Below are 14827 nucleotides of genomic sequence, written 5' to 3' on the forward strand. Positions count from 1 at the left end.
CCTCATTATTGTTTTTGATTTGCAAGTCTTAAGTGGCCGCAGGGGAAGGTGTTTTCCAATATGGTGTGTCGACTGTCTTCCCCCTAAGCAAGACAAATGTGTATGTGGGAAAGATGTCCTCCACTGCATGAGAGAATGACTCAGCTGAGGAAAATTGGGGTATCTGCCTTCTGAGCTCTATCCCCAGAGCCCTCAGTCCTGGGTTCTGCTCTCACAGCTCCAGTCCACTTCACCCTCCCTCTGCCAGAGCACAAGGTGGGTGGCTCCACAGGGAATTTTTGTGCATTGGCCCTTCAAGAAGGTGCCCAAACTTTCAGCTGCCACTCCCTGGCAGACAGCACCCCTCTGCTTTTCACAGCTAGATGTTATGTGGGTACCCTCAGATTTGGTGCTCTCTGCTGGGGATCCCAGCTTGGGGATTAGATCCCAGAGTTCATAGTGGCAACCGATCCCTCCACCCCCCCCCCCCCCCGCCGACCCCCCCCCCCACAGACACAGCTGAGATATCTCTCCAGGACTTCAGTTGCTGTTTGTGGGTGTCCTGCCAGCCCTTTCGGGCCTCTGCCCCTCCTACCAATCTCTATTAACTGCCCCTTTATATGCAGTCTCCACCTTCGGTCCTTGGGTATCAGGATTCTCTCCTGTGAGTTTTCCATTCATTATTCAGGAAGTCTTTCTGTATTTCAGTTGTAATTCCAGTTTATAGAGATTTGTATTTTTTTAATATATTTTTTATTGATTAAGATATTACATATGTGTCCTTATCCCCACATTACCCTCTACCCCCTCCCCCCCCCGCTCATGCCCTCACCCCCCCGTTGTCCGTGTCCATTGGTTAGGCCTATATGCTTGCATATAAGTGCCTTGGTTGATCTTTCCCCCTTACCCCCATCCCCCCCTACCTTCCCTCCAAGGCCCAACAGTCCAATCAATGCCTCTCCATCTCTGGATCAGTCCTTGTTCATCAGTTTATGTTGTTACTTATGTTCCACAAATGAGTGAGATCATGTGGTATTTATCCGCTCTCCAGTTCCATCCATACTGTGGCAAATGGTAAGAGTTCCTTTTTCTTCTTCCTCTTCTTAAAGAATACCTTTCAGCATTTCATATAATGCTGGTTTGGTGGTGATGAACTCTTTTAGCGTTTTCTTATCTGTGAAGCTCTTTATCTGACCTTCTATTCTGAATGATAGCTTTGCTGGATAAAGTAATCTTGGTTGTAGGTTCTTGGCATTCATCACTTTGAATATTTCTTGCCACTCTCTTCAGGCTTGCATGGCTTCTGTTGAGAAATCAGCTGACAGTCGTATGGGTACTCCCTTGTAGGTAACTGACTATCTTTCTCTTGCTGCTTTTAAGATTCTCTTTTTGTCTTTTGCTCTTGGCATTTTAATTATGATGTGTCTTGGTGTGGTCCTCTTTGGGTTCCTTTTGTTTGGGGTTCTCTGCGCTTCCTGGACTTGTAAGTCTATTTCTTTGACCAGGTAGGGGAAGTTTTCTGTCATTATTTCTTCAAATAGGTTTTCAATATCTTACCCTCGCTCTTCTTCTGGTACCCCTATAATTCTGATGTTGGTACGCTTGAAGTTGTCCCAGAGGCTCCTTACACTGTCTTCATATTTTTGGAATCTTTTTTCTTTTTCCTTTTCGGTTGGGTATTTTTTGTTTCTTCATATTTCAAATCTTTGACTTGATTCTTGGGATCTTCTTGTCTGCTGTTGGGTCTCTGTATATTATTCTTTATTTCAGTCAGTGTATGCTTAATTTCTAGTTGGTCCTTTTTCATATCCTCAAGAGTCTCACAAGATTTATCGAGGGTCTCACTAAATTTATCGGCGGTTTCCATAAAATTCTTGAAAAACCTTATAACCGTGGCCTTGAACTCTATATCCAGTCGTTTGCTTTCCTCCATTTCTGTCATTTGTGACCTGTTTCTTTGTCTCTGCATTTTTTATGCTTCCCTGTGTTGGTAGAATGGTTTTGTGTGCTAGGTGTCCTGTAGGGCCCAGTGGATCAGCCTCCCCTGTTACCTGAGGTGGACACTCTTGGTGTACCCCCTTGTGGGCTTTGTGCACAGTCTTGTTGTAGTTATGCCTTGATTGTTGTAGGTATCACTGGGAGGAATTGACCTCCAGGCGAATTGGCAGTGAGAATCAGCTGTGTCTTCAGTGGGAGAACTTCTGTGCTGAAGACACCCTTCTGGGGCAAGACTTGCTTCAGTGGGGTTTTGGTGCTCACTGATTCTGCACCCTGAGTGTGTCCCTTATGGATCTGAGGAGTTGTAATCTGGATGGTCCCCCTCTGACCACTGGGTACACTGGCTCTTGGATCTAAGGAGGTGCTAATTTAGCCTCTGCCTGAGGTTGCACAGCAGGAGCTACGAAGAGAACTGCAGATTCCCCTTCCTTTTTTGGAGTTTGGAGGTACCCTGATGAGGCCCAGCTGTGAAGCAATGCAAGCCGCTGTGGGGCCTTGGGCCTTCTCTTGGACGTTCTGGGTCTGTCTGGCCCAGCTGCAGTTAGGTAATTTTCAGGTTGCAAAGGGCCAGAGCATTCATATGCAAAAGTCTCTGCCGCAGCCTGGGTGGGGCAGGGTCTCAGGGAATCAAAGGGCTGAGCAAGCGACTATGGTGGATTCTCAGCCCTGCCCTAAGGGGCCTCGCGTCTCAGTGTCCTGGTAATTGCTGCAAGCACCTCTGAGGGAAAGCCGAACTCAAGTTCCGAGTTCTGCCCACTGCCAGACAGTCCAGTTTCTCCCCGTATGAGTCCTGGGTCCCCAGAGACTTCCTGGAACCAGAGTTCAGAGCAGTCGGGAGCTTGTGACTCCCTCCCAATTCAAAAAGACAGCCGCGTCCTCAGGTGCCAGCCCCTTTCTGCGCGCGCACGCCTCCTTACCTCTGCACTTTACTTCCGCAGCTCCTCTGGCTCTCAATGTGCTTTTCTTTCCTTCTAGTTGTAGAATTTCCACTCAGCCAGCCTTCCTGTAGTTCTGGATGATGTCTGCTTTGTCTTTTTGTTGTATTTTTGAAGTTGTTGTGGGAGGCAGCAATTTCCTGTTTTTTATCTATGCCGCCATCTTAGTTTCTCCCAGAGATTTATATTTTTAAAATGACCCAGACCAGAGTTCCTGATACTTGCATCTCAAAGGTCCTGGGACTTTGGACTTGGAAAGCCAATTATAGCATTTTGAGCTGAATAGGGGAATGGAAAATGATTTAGTGGACTTTAATATTCTGGAGCCACACCTCTGACGATGAAAACAGGGCACAGTAAAACAAGGGCAGTACTTTAATCCCTCAAGGATTGGCAAATGTTGGCAAAAGGACGAACTAATTCATCCATTTTTAAATGTTTCTTTTTATTTGAGGATATTTTTCTCTGAGATTCTGTAGCAATTACAGAGAGATCTGGTTTACAGGTAGCATAGAGCTGAATGCCATTTCTGACTCATAACTGCTTACAGGTATGGAAAAGACACATTGATCTAAGTAGGCCTCATTCTCCATTCACCTACCTGGGAATGTGAAAACAGGTCTAGCTGCAGGCAGGGTAGCATTAAACTTAATGGTGCCATTAACTGGCCAAACCTCTTCATTGTCTACTTTATAGTGGGGCCAGGCTATGTTGCAAAAGAAGATTAGCCTTTTTTTTTTCCCTTTGGGGGACCTGAGTCAAGTTTCTCCCAGCTGAAGCGTTTGTACACCAAAAGAAAAGAGGACTCTCAAGGCACTGTGGCCTGGTTCCCCATCTACAGAGGCATGTGCAGCAAGCCATGGTTAAACATCTCTGCAAGTCTCTCGGCTGTTTGGGCCATTCTGAGTAGGGCAGGTCCCTGTTAAGCTTTCTCTCTGACTCTCATGGAAGTTAATAATGAAAAGATGGTTAGCAAACATTCGGTCAGTCTCAAGATTAGTTTTCTCTTGGGGGTTCCCTTAAAATCATTTTCCCTTTTTGTTTCAGAATCTGTTTAATTTAGTTCTAAATACATATTAGCTTTCTGGGCCAGGGCGGGGGCGAGGTGTGGGGGACACGTGGGCATCACTGATTTTAAAATCTCTATCAGGTGAATTGGGACCGAATTGACCAGTAAATTATGTTGCCCCTTAACATGCCCTAATTCAGTGGTGGGCAAACTCATTAGTCAACAGAGCCAAATATCAACAGTACAACGATTGAAATTTTTTTTGAAAACCAAATTTTTTAAACTTAAACTATATAGTTAGGTACAGTGTTATTAATTTAATTAGGGTACTCCTAAGGCTTAGGAAGAGCCACACTCAAGGGGCCAAAGAGCCGCTTGTGGCTCCTGAGCCGCAGTTTGCCAACCACGGCCTTAAATGAAAGGGGAGAGGTTCTGATTTTAAAACAGCCATTGGTTGCTTAGACACCCCTCCCATTTGTACAGAAGCTTTACTCTGAGGGAGTGGCAAACATAGATGGGTAGGGTTAAGAACAGATAAGGTAGCCCCAATAACTCCAAGGGCCTTAGTAATGTCCCCTTTTAAGATGATTTCAATTTCTCCTAACATATTAGTAAGGAGAAGGGGAAAATACCCTCTCATAGTCCTGGAGCCACCCTATGTTTGCTTCTGTTTCCTCTTTGTAAATCACATTTCAGATTTCCTTGTTAAACAGTCTTTCTCATGGTGACCTTGCTCTTTATTGCAAAAGACTCCTCTCAGGTTTCACACCAGGCCTTATTTAGGAATCCTGTTGCCTTGCTCTCAGAAACCAGTGGCTGTATTAGTTGGACTAGGTCAGAATAGACAGGATTGTTCTAACAGTGAAATTTTTGTGAATCCATCAGGGTCCCAGATAAAGTCGGGAATAATTGCTAGTTCCTCTCTAGCTGAGACCAGCTTTTGCCAAAGGGAGCTGTTAGAATTCTTATTCTCATTTTCCTGCAAGTCAGTGGTAATAGAGGAGAGGGAAGGGGAAGAAAGATGGAAGAGGAAAGGGCAAGTCCATACAAGAAAGGTTGGAAAGGAAGCGGGGGAAATGGGATGTAGGCATTTATTAACTTCAGAAGAGTTCTGAGACAGTCTCTAAAATTTCTTATTAATTTCCTTTCTTCTATTGGAAGAATTATTTTTTATGTGCTTCTCCTTAGAATCTTCTAATTTCCAAATCAAGATATGCTTCCCATATAGTAATTCAGTTTCATTTCAAAGCCAGCATTTTTCTTATTTCTGCATGCAAAATATTAATGTAGGTACCCCAAAACAACTGCATTTTGACCATTTCTAAGTTGATATTTTCTAGTTAAATCTTCCCATTTCTGTGAAGCACTTGCATGGGAACCAGCAGGCTCAATGGGCTCTTTGCTGGATCCTAGCACGATGTCTGGGTCTGTTGGAAGGTCCTGGGTGAGTTTCTTTGCAATCCTGCCGAGAATACGCCATGTAATGTTAACATAAAAACATTTGAACCTGTAAAGAATTTGTGTGGGTTTATTTAAGACAATCTGTCGACAATGGCCGGGAAGCAGTATCTCAACAAGTCGGGATAGTGCTCCAGAGAATGGCAGTTTTTTCACCTATTTTTATACGTTTCAAACACAGGAGGGGATGTAGGTGGGTTGCATAAAATCCATTGGTGAAAGATTAGAGAGGCGGGAGAAAGCAAAGTGGAGAAACCTCTGGAATTGGATAAAAAGTAAAACGATAGACACATACTTAGAATGTGCAGATAGTTAATAGTTACTAGTCAACAACTAACATGATAACAATAACAATGAAGGAATTTCTGGTGTCTGTCCTGGTGCCCAGGCACATTAGGTTGTGCCCCAGGGTGTCGGGGAAAAGGGAAGTTACAAGTTACTCTGACATTTCAAGGATATGTCATCATAGATGCAAAAAAGACAGATAGGCTCAGTTAAGATAACGGTAGACCTTGTCGGTGAAGATACCAACCTAGGATGTAACTACCCACCAAAACTGTTTTTAGTTAAAGTTTAATTTCAGACCATCTTTTGTGATTACTTTAGGTCTCTGAGTTTGAAAAACCGCCATGCAGGCCTTCCCTGAGCTGCTCATGTTAACATGTGGCCCCTTTCATCCACATGAGTCAGAATCTGAATTTTTAGCAGGACCTGCAGTCCCTCCCTATGCACAGGAGATGGGGAGGGGAGTTCCCATCCCCACATCATGGGGTCTCATTCTGGCTGGGCATCCACTACAGCTGGGCAGCTGCCAAAGCATCATTTCTAAGATGTCTCCTGGTCATTGAATCTTTAGAAAGTTCCAGTGATGATACCATACACAACAGGGTGGCATCCCTGTGACCAGAATTCCTGATGTCACCCCAGGCTTCTGCTCTGAAGATAAGAGCCAAATGGGGATGAGAGAAAGTGGTGGGAAAGCTACTGTGCACTCCACACAGAGCTGTGGGAGACACCCTGGATATGTACACCCCAAGCTTCTGTTTGTCCAATTGTGAGCGGTGGCATGGAGCCAGGGGTTAACCTGCAGAGTTAGATGTGTTCTCAGTTCAGCAACCTCTGTTCTTGAGTTCAGCTAAGAGAAGAATTCAGAGTCAAAAACTCAAATTATAAGAGAGAGTTTATTTAGAACGTCACAGAGGTAGTATTGAGATGTAGCAGAAATGGGCTCAGGAAACTAGTTACAGCAGCAAATGAAGGACCCTTGGAGCTTAAGAGAAAGAAAACAAAGATACGAGCCTGGAGGAGAGAAGGAGTGGGGACAGCCACGATCTGTTCCAGAGAGAAAGAGCCACACTGGGTCCTTCTTCTTGAGGGTAGTTGTCTGGAGGTTTCAGGGGAGGATCCCAATAAAATATTCATCAGCTTTCCAGGTGTGTCCTTTTGGGTCGAAGGTCATTAGTCTATGCAGTAGATCCTGACGTTAGCTATGTCCAGACTAATCCGATTTTGCTGCTTTTCTGGGTCTAGAGCTGAAATACAACGGAAGCCTAGATGTATTTGATGCCAGTCAGAACCTCATTGTCCTGGGGGCTTAATGCTGAAGGGCTATTCTTAAGTCCTCTGGCTTCTTCCCCCTCTAAGGGCGTCTAACCCACATGACTAAGTACATGCCAGGGGAGGAAAGGTCAGGGGAGGGCCTGAACCACATGACCAGTGATATGAAAGGTCAGAGGGTCTAAACTGCAAAACCAGAATATGCTCGGGGAGGAAAGGTTACCAAGGGGGCAAGGTCCCAGTCCAGTTTTGCACATTGCTAGGTACCTGGGCTTTCCATTCTGGTGACCTTCCCTACTGGCCTATTGTCCTACTCTGTTCAGGCCTAACTGCCTACTGCACAAACAAGGTGTGTGTGAGTGTGTGTGTGTGTGTGTGTGTGTGTGTGTGTCTGTGTGTGTGTGTGTGTGTGTCTGTGTGTGTGTCTGTGTGTATAAGGAGGAGTCACTGCAGAAGGTAGAAGCCTCAGGAGTTGCAGGGAATGCAAACGTAGAGGAAAGAAACGGGGAGGCAGGAATAATGGGAGGGCAGGGAGGAACCTGGGTACAGACCCCACCCCTGGCTCATGTGACCAGGGAAGTGATCTTGGCCCAGGAGGAGGCTCAGTGCACAGGGAGGAGGAACAGCACATCCCACTCACCAGGACAGCCGTGTTTGTGAGCATTTCTAGAATCCAAGATCTCCCCACAGAACGAGGGACAGAGCAGCAGACACCATGGAGTCCCCCTCAGCCCCTGCCCACAGAGGACTTGTCCCCAGGCAGGGGCTCCTGCTGGCTGGTGAGAGGGGACAACTACCTGGTGGTGGGTGGGAGGAGGAGAGGCACAGGCTAGCTGATGACTCCTGAGGACCACAGGCTCTCAGAAAAAACAGGGGGGAGGGGACAGGCTTCTGTTTGGACTTGAGGGGAGAAGACAGGGGAGCAGAGTAGGATGGGGGAGGGGACTCCACAACAGGAAAATGATGTGGAAGTGGTGAGGGACAGGAAAACCTTAATGGCTGCTCATTTCCCAACTTACTCATCACTGAGAATTGAATGCTAAAAACTTTTTTAAAGAATGCATTTGTATTGATTACAGAGAGGAAGGGAGAGGGAGAGAGAAACATCAATGATGAGAGAGAATCACTGATTGACTGCCTCCTGCACGCGCCCCCACTGGGGATTGAACCCACAACCCGGCATGTGCCCTTGACCAATAACACACCGAGATCCTTCAGTCCAGAGGCCAATGCTCTATCCACTGAGCCAAACTGGCTAGGGCTAAAAACTTTGGATAATAACAATTTATGTGAGGAGACAGAAAATTTAACCAGGAGCAGTAAACATTGTCTTTACCACCAAGCTGAGAAATGGGCAGATACATCCAGGAGGTGCAGGATCCTGGAACAATCACTCATTCACCCATAGGTACTTGCAGCCTGTTGCAGGCACTGGGGGTGCAATAAGATCAGACAAGCCCCTGCCCCAATGAAGCTCATGTTCTATGGGGAGGAAGCAGACAAGGGAAGATGTAGATGTGATGTCAGGTCCCCACAATGCCATGCAGGGAACAGAGCAGGGACAGGCCAGAAAGTGAAGACAGAGGCCGTTAGAGAATATGGTTAGCAAAGGTATCTTCTAAGGTCATCCCTGAGTGTCAACAGGAAGTGTGAAGGCAGACATCTGGGTAACAGTTTTCAAAACAGAGGAAATAAGGGCAGAGGTGCTGAAGTATTGGTGGTCACACAGCTGACTTTGACCACAGGAGACACACACACATACTCTGACCAAGGCTGAAAGATGAAGAGACCAGCTGAAGACCCAAAGCTTCATCTCTCCATCCCAATACATAGCTCCAAATGTTGATCAATTTCTCTCTTCCCTCCTAGCCTCACTCTTAACCCTCTGGAGCCTGCCCACCACTGCCCAGCTCACTATTGAATCAGTGCCGCCCAGTGCTGCTGAAGGGAAGGATGTGCTTCTCCGTGCCCACAACCTGCCTGGGGATCTTGGAGGCTATGCCTGGTACAAAGGGGAAACAGTGGACAGCAACCATAAAATTGTATCATATGTAATAGACACTCAAAAAATTACCTACGGACCTGCATACAGTGATCGAGAGAAAATATATCCCAATGGATCCCTGCTGTTTCAGAACGTCACCCGGAAGGACACAGGATACTATATCCTACTAGCCATAGACAAAAATTTTCTGAGCAAATCAGTAACTGGACAGCTCCGTGTATACCGTGAGTGATTGCTCTCTGACCTCTGGGTTCGGGTGGATGAATTCTAGTTCACACACAGGACTGACAGCCCTGGACTCTGCCTCGATCCCCCTCTGCATCATGTTCCAGAATGGATTTGAACATTTAGTGCAGGACACACACAGTGTAAAGAAACTTCATAAGATTAGAGTTCCCTTCCCAGATTCCAGCCCTGCAGACATTCTCCACAGAGAGAAGTCTGATGAGAGTGACTCAGCAGAGGGAGACTCAGCAGAGTCTCAGTCCAGCCCTTGGGCCCCACCCCATGACCATGACACTGAGAAAGACGCTGCAGAGCTTGGTTGGGTCCTGTCCTGAGGGGACGCTGGAATCCTCACAGAGAAGCTCAGCCTGGGAACCCCTCCCAGACCCCTTTCCCAGGGCTCCTGACTCCAGGGAACCTGGTGAGCCCTCCTGGAAGGGCTGAGTGGGAGCAGTGGCTCTACTGCTCACCAGCCAGGGCTCAGACCCAAGATCACATCAGGACAGGGACAGCGCCTAGTCCAGGGGTGGGCAAACTTTTTGACTCGAGGGCCACAATTGGTTCTTAAACTGGACCGGAGGGCCGGAACAAAAGCAGGATGGAGTGTTTGTGTGAACTAATATAAATTCAAAGTAAACATCATTACATAAAAGGGTACGGTCTTTTTTTTTTTTTTTTAGTTTTATTCATTTCAAATGGGCCGGATCCGGCCCACGGGTCTTAGTTTGCCTACGGCTGGTAGTCCTTCAGTTAAGGCAGTGTCAGGAGAGCACAGATGAACAAAATACCCATATCATTAGCTAACTCTTCTGAGGGACTTAGGAGACTCTGGAGGGAGGTCAGGTCTCCAGGAAGGAACAGAGGAGAGAAGATGCTCCTGACAGTTCCTTGTCCACCAGGGGTCAGCCCAGGAATTCTCTCATGGAGGCAAATAATGGTAGTGGCATTTAAGTCAGTGTCGCCTCTATACTGGGCTTGAGGTCAAGTATTCAGGCATGTTTTAAAGTCAATTCACAGACAACACGGTAATCCAGAGTCCATTTACCATTTGTTCTGTTTTTATTCAGGGGAAACAGAGGCACAGTGTGATACAGTCACTGAATCAGGCTCCACAGACACAGAAAGGTCCTGGCACAACCACAGCCCCATCCTCTGCTCCACCACGAGGGTGTTAGGTGTCTGTGGACCCTGAGACCAGCCATTGTGGTTCAGTGCTTGTTCTTAGCAGTCTCCAGCTCAAGATAGATTTTCTGGTCTGGTGATTAAGCAAATGGAGAATTAATTTTCACTCTAGAATCAATTACCTACAATAACATTCAGAGTCACTGCTGGGAATGCCCAGATCTTCCCTTCAGGTTACTGATCCACACCTCCCTGCACTGGACTTGAAACCACTTATTTGTTTCCTGTGGTGTTGGTGTCACTTCCATGGGCTATAAAGGAAAGGACTTTGGCTTCTCACTCCACCCTACACCTGCTACCAGCTCAGGGACCAGCACTCACTTGCTCTCTCATGAAGGAGGGAAGGAATGATGGTGAATTATGAATGAATGAATGATGCATAATCGCTAGAGAGACTGGAACCTGGATGCAGAGTCCCAAAAGGTTTTAGCCACACCTGTTCCCTGTCCCTACAGGTGCTGAGAGCCATGTCCATCTATTTGACCACTTGTCCCTAAAGCCCCCTCAGGAGCCAAGTCCCTTAGTGACTATGGGGCTGTTCCACTGGGGGAGGTTTTCCAGGCTGCACTGCTCCTGCCCTAGGGCAGCTGTGGGCTCTTGGTCCCTGGGGTCTTTGAAATCACCTGTGACCCCCACTTCTCACCAAGGACATTCTGCCTCTCTCTGCTCCTTCCGTGTCCCTTATCTGCCTCCTCCTTTCCTCCAGACACACTGCCCTGCTCTGCTCTGCTTCCACAACCATGCAGTCTCCCCAGATTGTCCTGCTAACGCCTGTGTCCAGGCCCACCCTTCCGGACAATAGGAAAGGACACAGAAATCAGTGGGAGCAACAGCCTCGGCTCCATCATGAGCCAGTTTCCCAGGTCAACAGGTGAGAGAGCCCCTGCTGGGCCCCCATCTAGGGCACCTTTCCCCCCACCCCCGCCCCCGAGGCCAACAAGAGGAACAGGTCACATGACAGAGACATATAAACCATTAACCTACTCTCTATATGACTGAACCAGGGCGTCAAAGGCAGAAGGACAGGTCTCAGTCCCCACAGCTCACGGGTTCACTTCACCCCTGACTGGTGACTCATACTCTTGTCCTAGTGTGAGGCTCCCATTCCTCCACTGGCTACTGAGACCTTCCCAAGGTGGGCCTGGTGACCCTGCACCATCTGACTGATTCACTGCCTTTTTCACACACGTGTTTCCTTATGAAGACACACTAACCAGAGGTTGGGATCCTCTCAGATGGTGAGATCCACCAGCCACTCTCCTTTCTCTTAGACGCTGCCCAATATGAATGAATTTGACTAAACCCAGTTGTTTCCTGACTTAGAAAGACAAGGAAAAACACATGCTACATGCGGTGTGGGGGCTCCTCCCCATCTGCCTGACTGTCCATAGAAACAGGGAGGGACCGTCTCCCTAACTTTACTAACATGACACATGTCCTTTCTACCAATCTGGTGTCATCCCTCCCTGTATACAGCAGAGACACCTGGACTCACAACCCCCCCATCGCCCAGTCACTTGTGTTCTCTTAGCAGAACTCACCTTCTCTCTATCCCAGGGAGTCCCTCATTTCAAATCCACTGTGGCATCTTCCTTTGGTCACAGTGTGACCTGGTTGTACGGCAGAACTTGGTCTATGACCTTCGTGCTCTCTAGACAGAAATTCCTCCAAAATCTGGCATTAGAACTTTGTGGCATGAGTGATTTTCACATATTCTTTCACCATTTAAAACAGAATCTGTCTCATTACTGCCAAACAGAAATGGTCCATGAGGGCCATATATTCAGCGAGTTCATGCTCCCCCACCTTCCACAAGCCCCCCTTCTGTACGTGCTATTGTCTGCGTGTTGAGGAAAGATCCTTGACCTCTACAGTGACAGAAAGGACATTAAAGATCCAAAAGCAGAGAACATGGCTCTGCTGCCACTGCCAGGCAGCTCCCGCCATCCCTCACTCTTTTCTACATCTTTCTGGGGTTACTGTCTCATGTCAGTCACCAGTGAGCTTCTGGACAGATGGCCACACCTCGTGGCACTGCAGCCTGGGTACTAAACTCAATGCCAGACTTGATTCTGGTCTCCTGTGTATTGCTTCTGCTCAGACACCCAGTTCCAGGACACCCTGCCCAGTCCCCTCAGGGTTTAAGGACTATGCGGTGGCCCATCATTACTCCTCTCTAGGTTAACCCTGGAATGTGAGGCTTCAGTGGAAACACATGTTGACCTGAAAATGTAGGTCTGTGTAGCTGGAAGTCTCAGCACCTGCACATCCCAGGTGAGACCTCAAAGTCAGCCAGGCAGTCAGCAGGTCAGTGTGGGACCAGGACAGGTGCTGGGTCATCTCTGACTCCCAGTCCTGTGTCTCTCTGTGATGAAACCCTGATAGTTATCTGACACCTGAGAAAGCCTGTGCTTTTTCTCCCAGGTATAGAGCAGGCAGCCTTGCAATCAATCTCTGAGCGCTCAGCTCCTCATGCATTTGTTTGTCTTGTGATGCGCAGACCTGCCTTATTTCTTTAAGAACTCAAGTTAGCTAAGAGGCACTAATTCTGATTGAAGAAGCCTTTGGAGGACTCAATGGGCAAAGTTCTCTCTGTTTTCTGCACAGTGGAGTTACCCAAACCCAACATCACAAGCAACAACTCCAACCCTGAGGAGCACAAGGACCCTGTCGTGTTAACATGTGAACCTCGAACTCAGAACACCACCTACCTGTGGTTGATCAACAGTCAGAGTCTCCTGGTCAGTTCCAGGCTGCAGCTGTCCAGGGACAACAGGACTCTCACTTTACTCCCTGTCACAAGGAATGACACAGGACCCTATGAGTGTGAAACCCGGAACCCCGTGAGTGCTGGCTGCAGTGACCCATTCACCCTGAATGTTCTCTGTGAGTTACTTCTGTCCCTGCCTGGGCCAGGCTGCCACCCAAATTCACACTGCCAGAGGCCAGGCTACATCCGTCCCTCTCAGGTCCACGTACACAGACCTCCCACTACATCTCTGTAGACTCTCCTCCCCTTGCTCTTCTGATCTCTCTTGGCAGAACTGGGGTCTGGCCTTGGAAAGTGAGGAGGTGGCTCTCTTAGCCCCAGAAAGAGTCAAGTGGTGGAGGGAGGGAACTTCCCAGAGGGGAAAACAAGGGCCCTCAAAGCAAAGTTGCTTCTTCTGTCACTAACACTTTCCTTCTGTCACCTTTTTCTTATCTGTTACCTGATCCATGTGCTACAAGGAACATACAAGGCTTTGAATAAGTTCATCTCTTTTCCCCAAACTAAAGGAGAAAACCACCTCTGAGGAGGGGTGAGCAGGACAGACCCCTGCTCCCTGCACTGCTCCAGGCTCACCTGGTGACTGGCTGCTCTGAGCCCTCTGTGGTGGGACAGGGGTCTGTGGTGAAGGTGCATGAGTAGCCTGTCCACCAACTGGCCAAATCATGTCACCCATCGACACCATGGCCTCCCTCAGACCAGGTTGCATGGAAATGGGAGAGAGTGAGTCACAGGGGAGACTCCTCTGAGCTGTGTCCTGGCTCTGCAGTCACCAGCTGCACAACACTGTGTGACACGAGCCTATGTGGCATTCCTACGGAGCGCAGTGAATGGTGGTGCTTACTTGACAAGTAGGTAGATTCATGGGACAGTAGGAGCAGGAACACGTGGTGTGTAGTTTACTGAAGATGCTAAGAGTACCAGCCTGATGTTAAAACTGACTACTTCTCTCTAGGGACTTCCTTCTCCCTGATATTCAATCCACAAGCCAGGAAGTGAAAATCCTATTCAGACTGTGAAATCCTTTAGATTGAAACTTCTACAGGTCCTAAGGTCAGGAGGACTGGCTGGGCTATATTCTCTGATAAATTATTTAACAAAAAGGAAATGCCTTCCCATCTCTTCTTATAGCACTATACTAGAGAGGGGGTGTGAGTATTTAGAAATTAGAGAAAGGTCTGGGAAAGAGTCACACAAAAGTCAATGGGTGGAAAATGCCACCTGGTGATGAAGATGCTGAACACACTCTATAAGGCACCCGGTGCTAATACCTCAGATAACCAGGGAGGAAGGTCAGGGGTCATCCTGAGGGGATCTGAAGAGCAGAGGGGAGGTATGGCCCTCTCATTACAGACTGTCATCTGAACAAAGGTCCTCACCGTGCAGATATCAGAGTCCTCCTCTGGTGACCCTTACAAAGATTACTGTGGACTGTGAGTGGTTGACATCTCTGAGGAAGGAGCCCACTCTCAGTCAGTTACCTCCTCTGTTCTCCACAGAGCCTGTGGGGAAGCCCTCCATCCGAGCCAGCAATGTCACAGTCACAGAGCATAAGGACGCTGTGGTCCTGACCTGCCTCACAAATGACACAGGGATCTCCATCCGGTGGCTCTTCAAGAACCAGAGTCTCCTGCTCACGGACAGGATGAAGCTGTCCCAGGACAACAGCACCCTCACCATAGACCCCGTCAGGAGGGAGGACGCCGGTGGCT

General features: G+C 47.9%; 1 protein-coding gene across 9 annotated transcripts in view; it reads left to right on the plus strand.

Annotated features, from left to right (window-relative positions):
* The window catches only part of LOC132216799 (carcinoembryonic antigen-related cell adhesion molecule 1-like), a 287472-nt gene that overhangs the window by 172256 nt on the left and 100389 nt on the right, over positions 1-14827 (plus strand). Inside the window, exons 10-12 of one of the 9 annotated variants that reach the window (XM_059666329.1) lie at positions 8806-9165; positions 12956-13234; positions 14615-14802. The exons of 7 other annotated variants lie outside the window; for them this stretch is intronic. In XM_059666329.1, coding sequence (XP_059522312.1) covers positions 8806-9165; positions 12956-13234; positions 14615-14616 — 641 coding nt within the window. In that variant the 3' untranslated portion in view covers positions 14617-14802. Of the gene's footprint in view, positions 1-8805; positions 9166-12955; positions 13235-14614; positions 14803-14827 lie in introns of those variants that run through there. One more of the 9 variants, XM_059666331.1, reaches the window with a different exon arrangement.

The sequence above is a fragment of the Myotis daubentonii genome, chromosome 15 (genome assembly GCF_963259705.1).
Source record: "Myotis daubentonii chromosome 15, mMyoDau2.1, whole genome shotgun sequence".
In the NCBI taxonomy this organism is placed as follows: Eukaryota; Metazoa; Chordata; class Mammalia; order Chiroptera; family Vespertilionidae; genus Myotis; species Myotis daubentonii.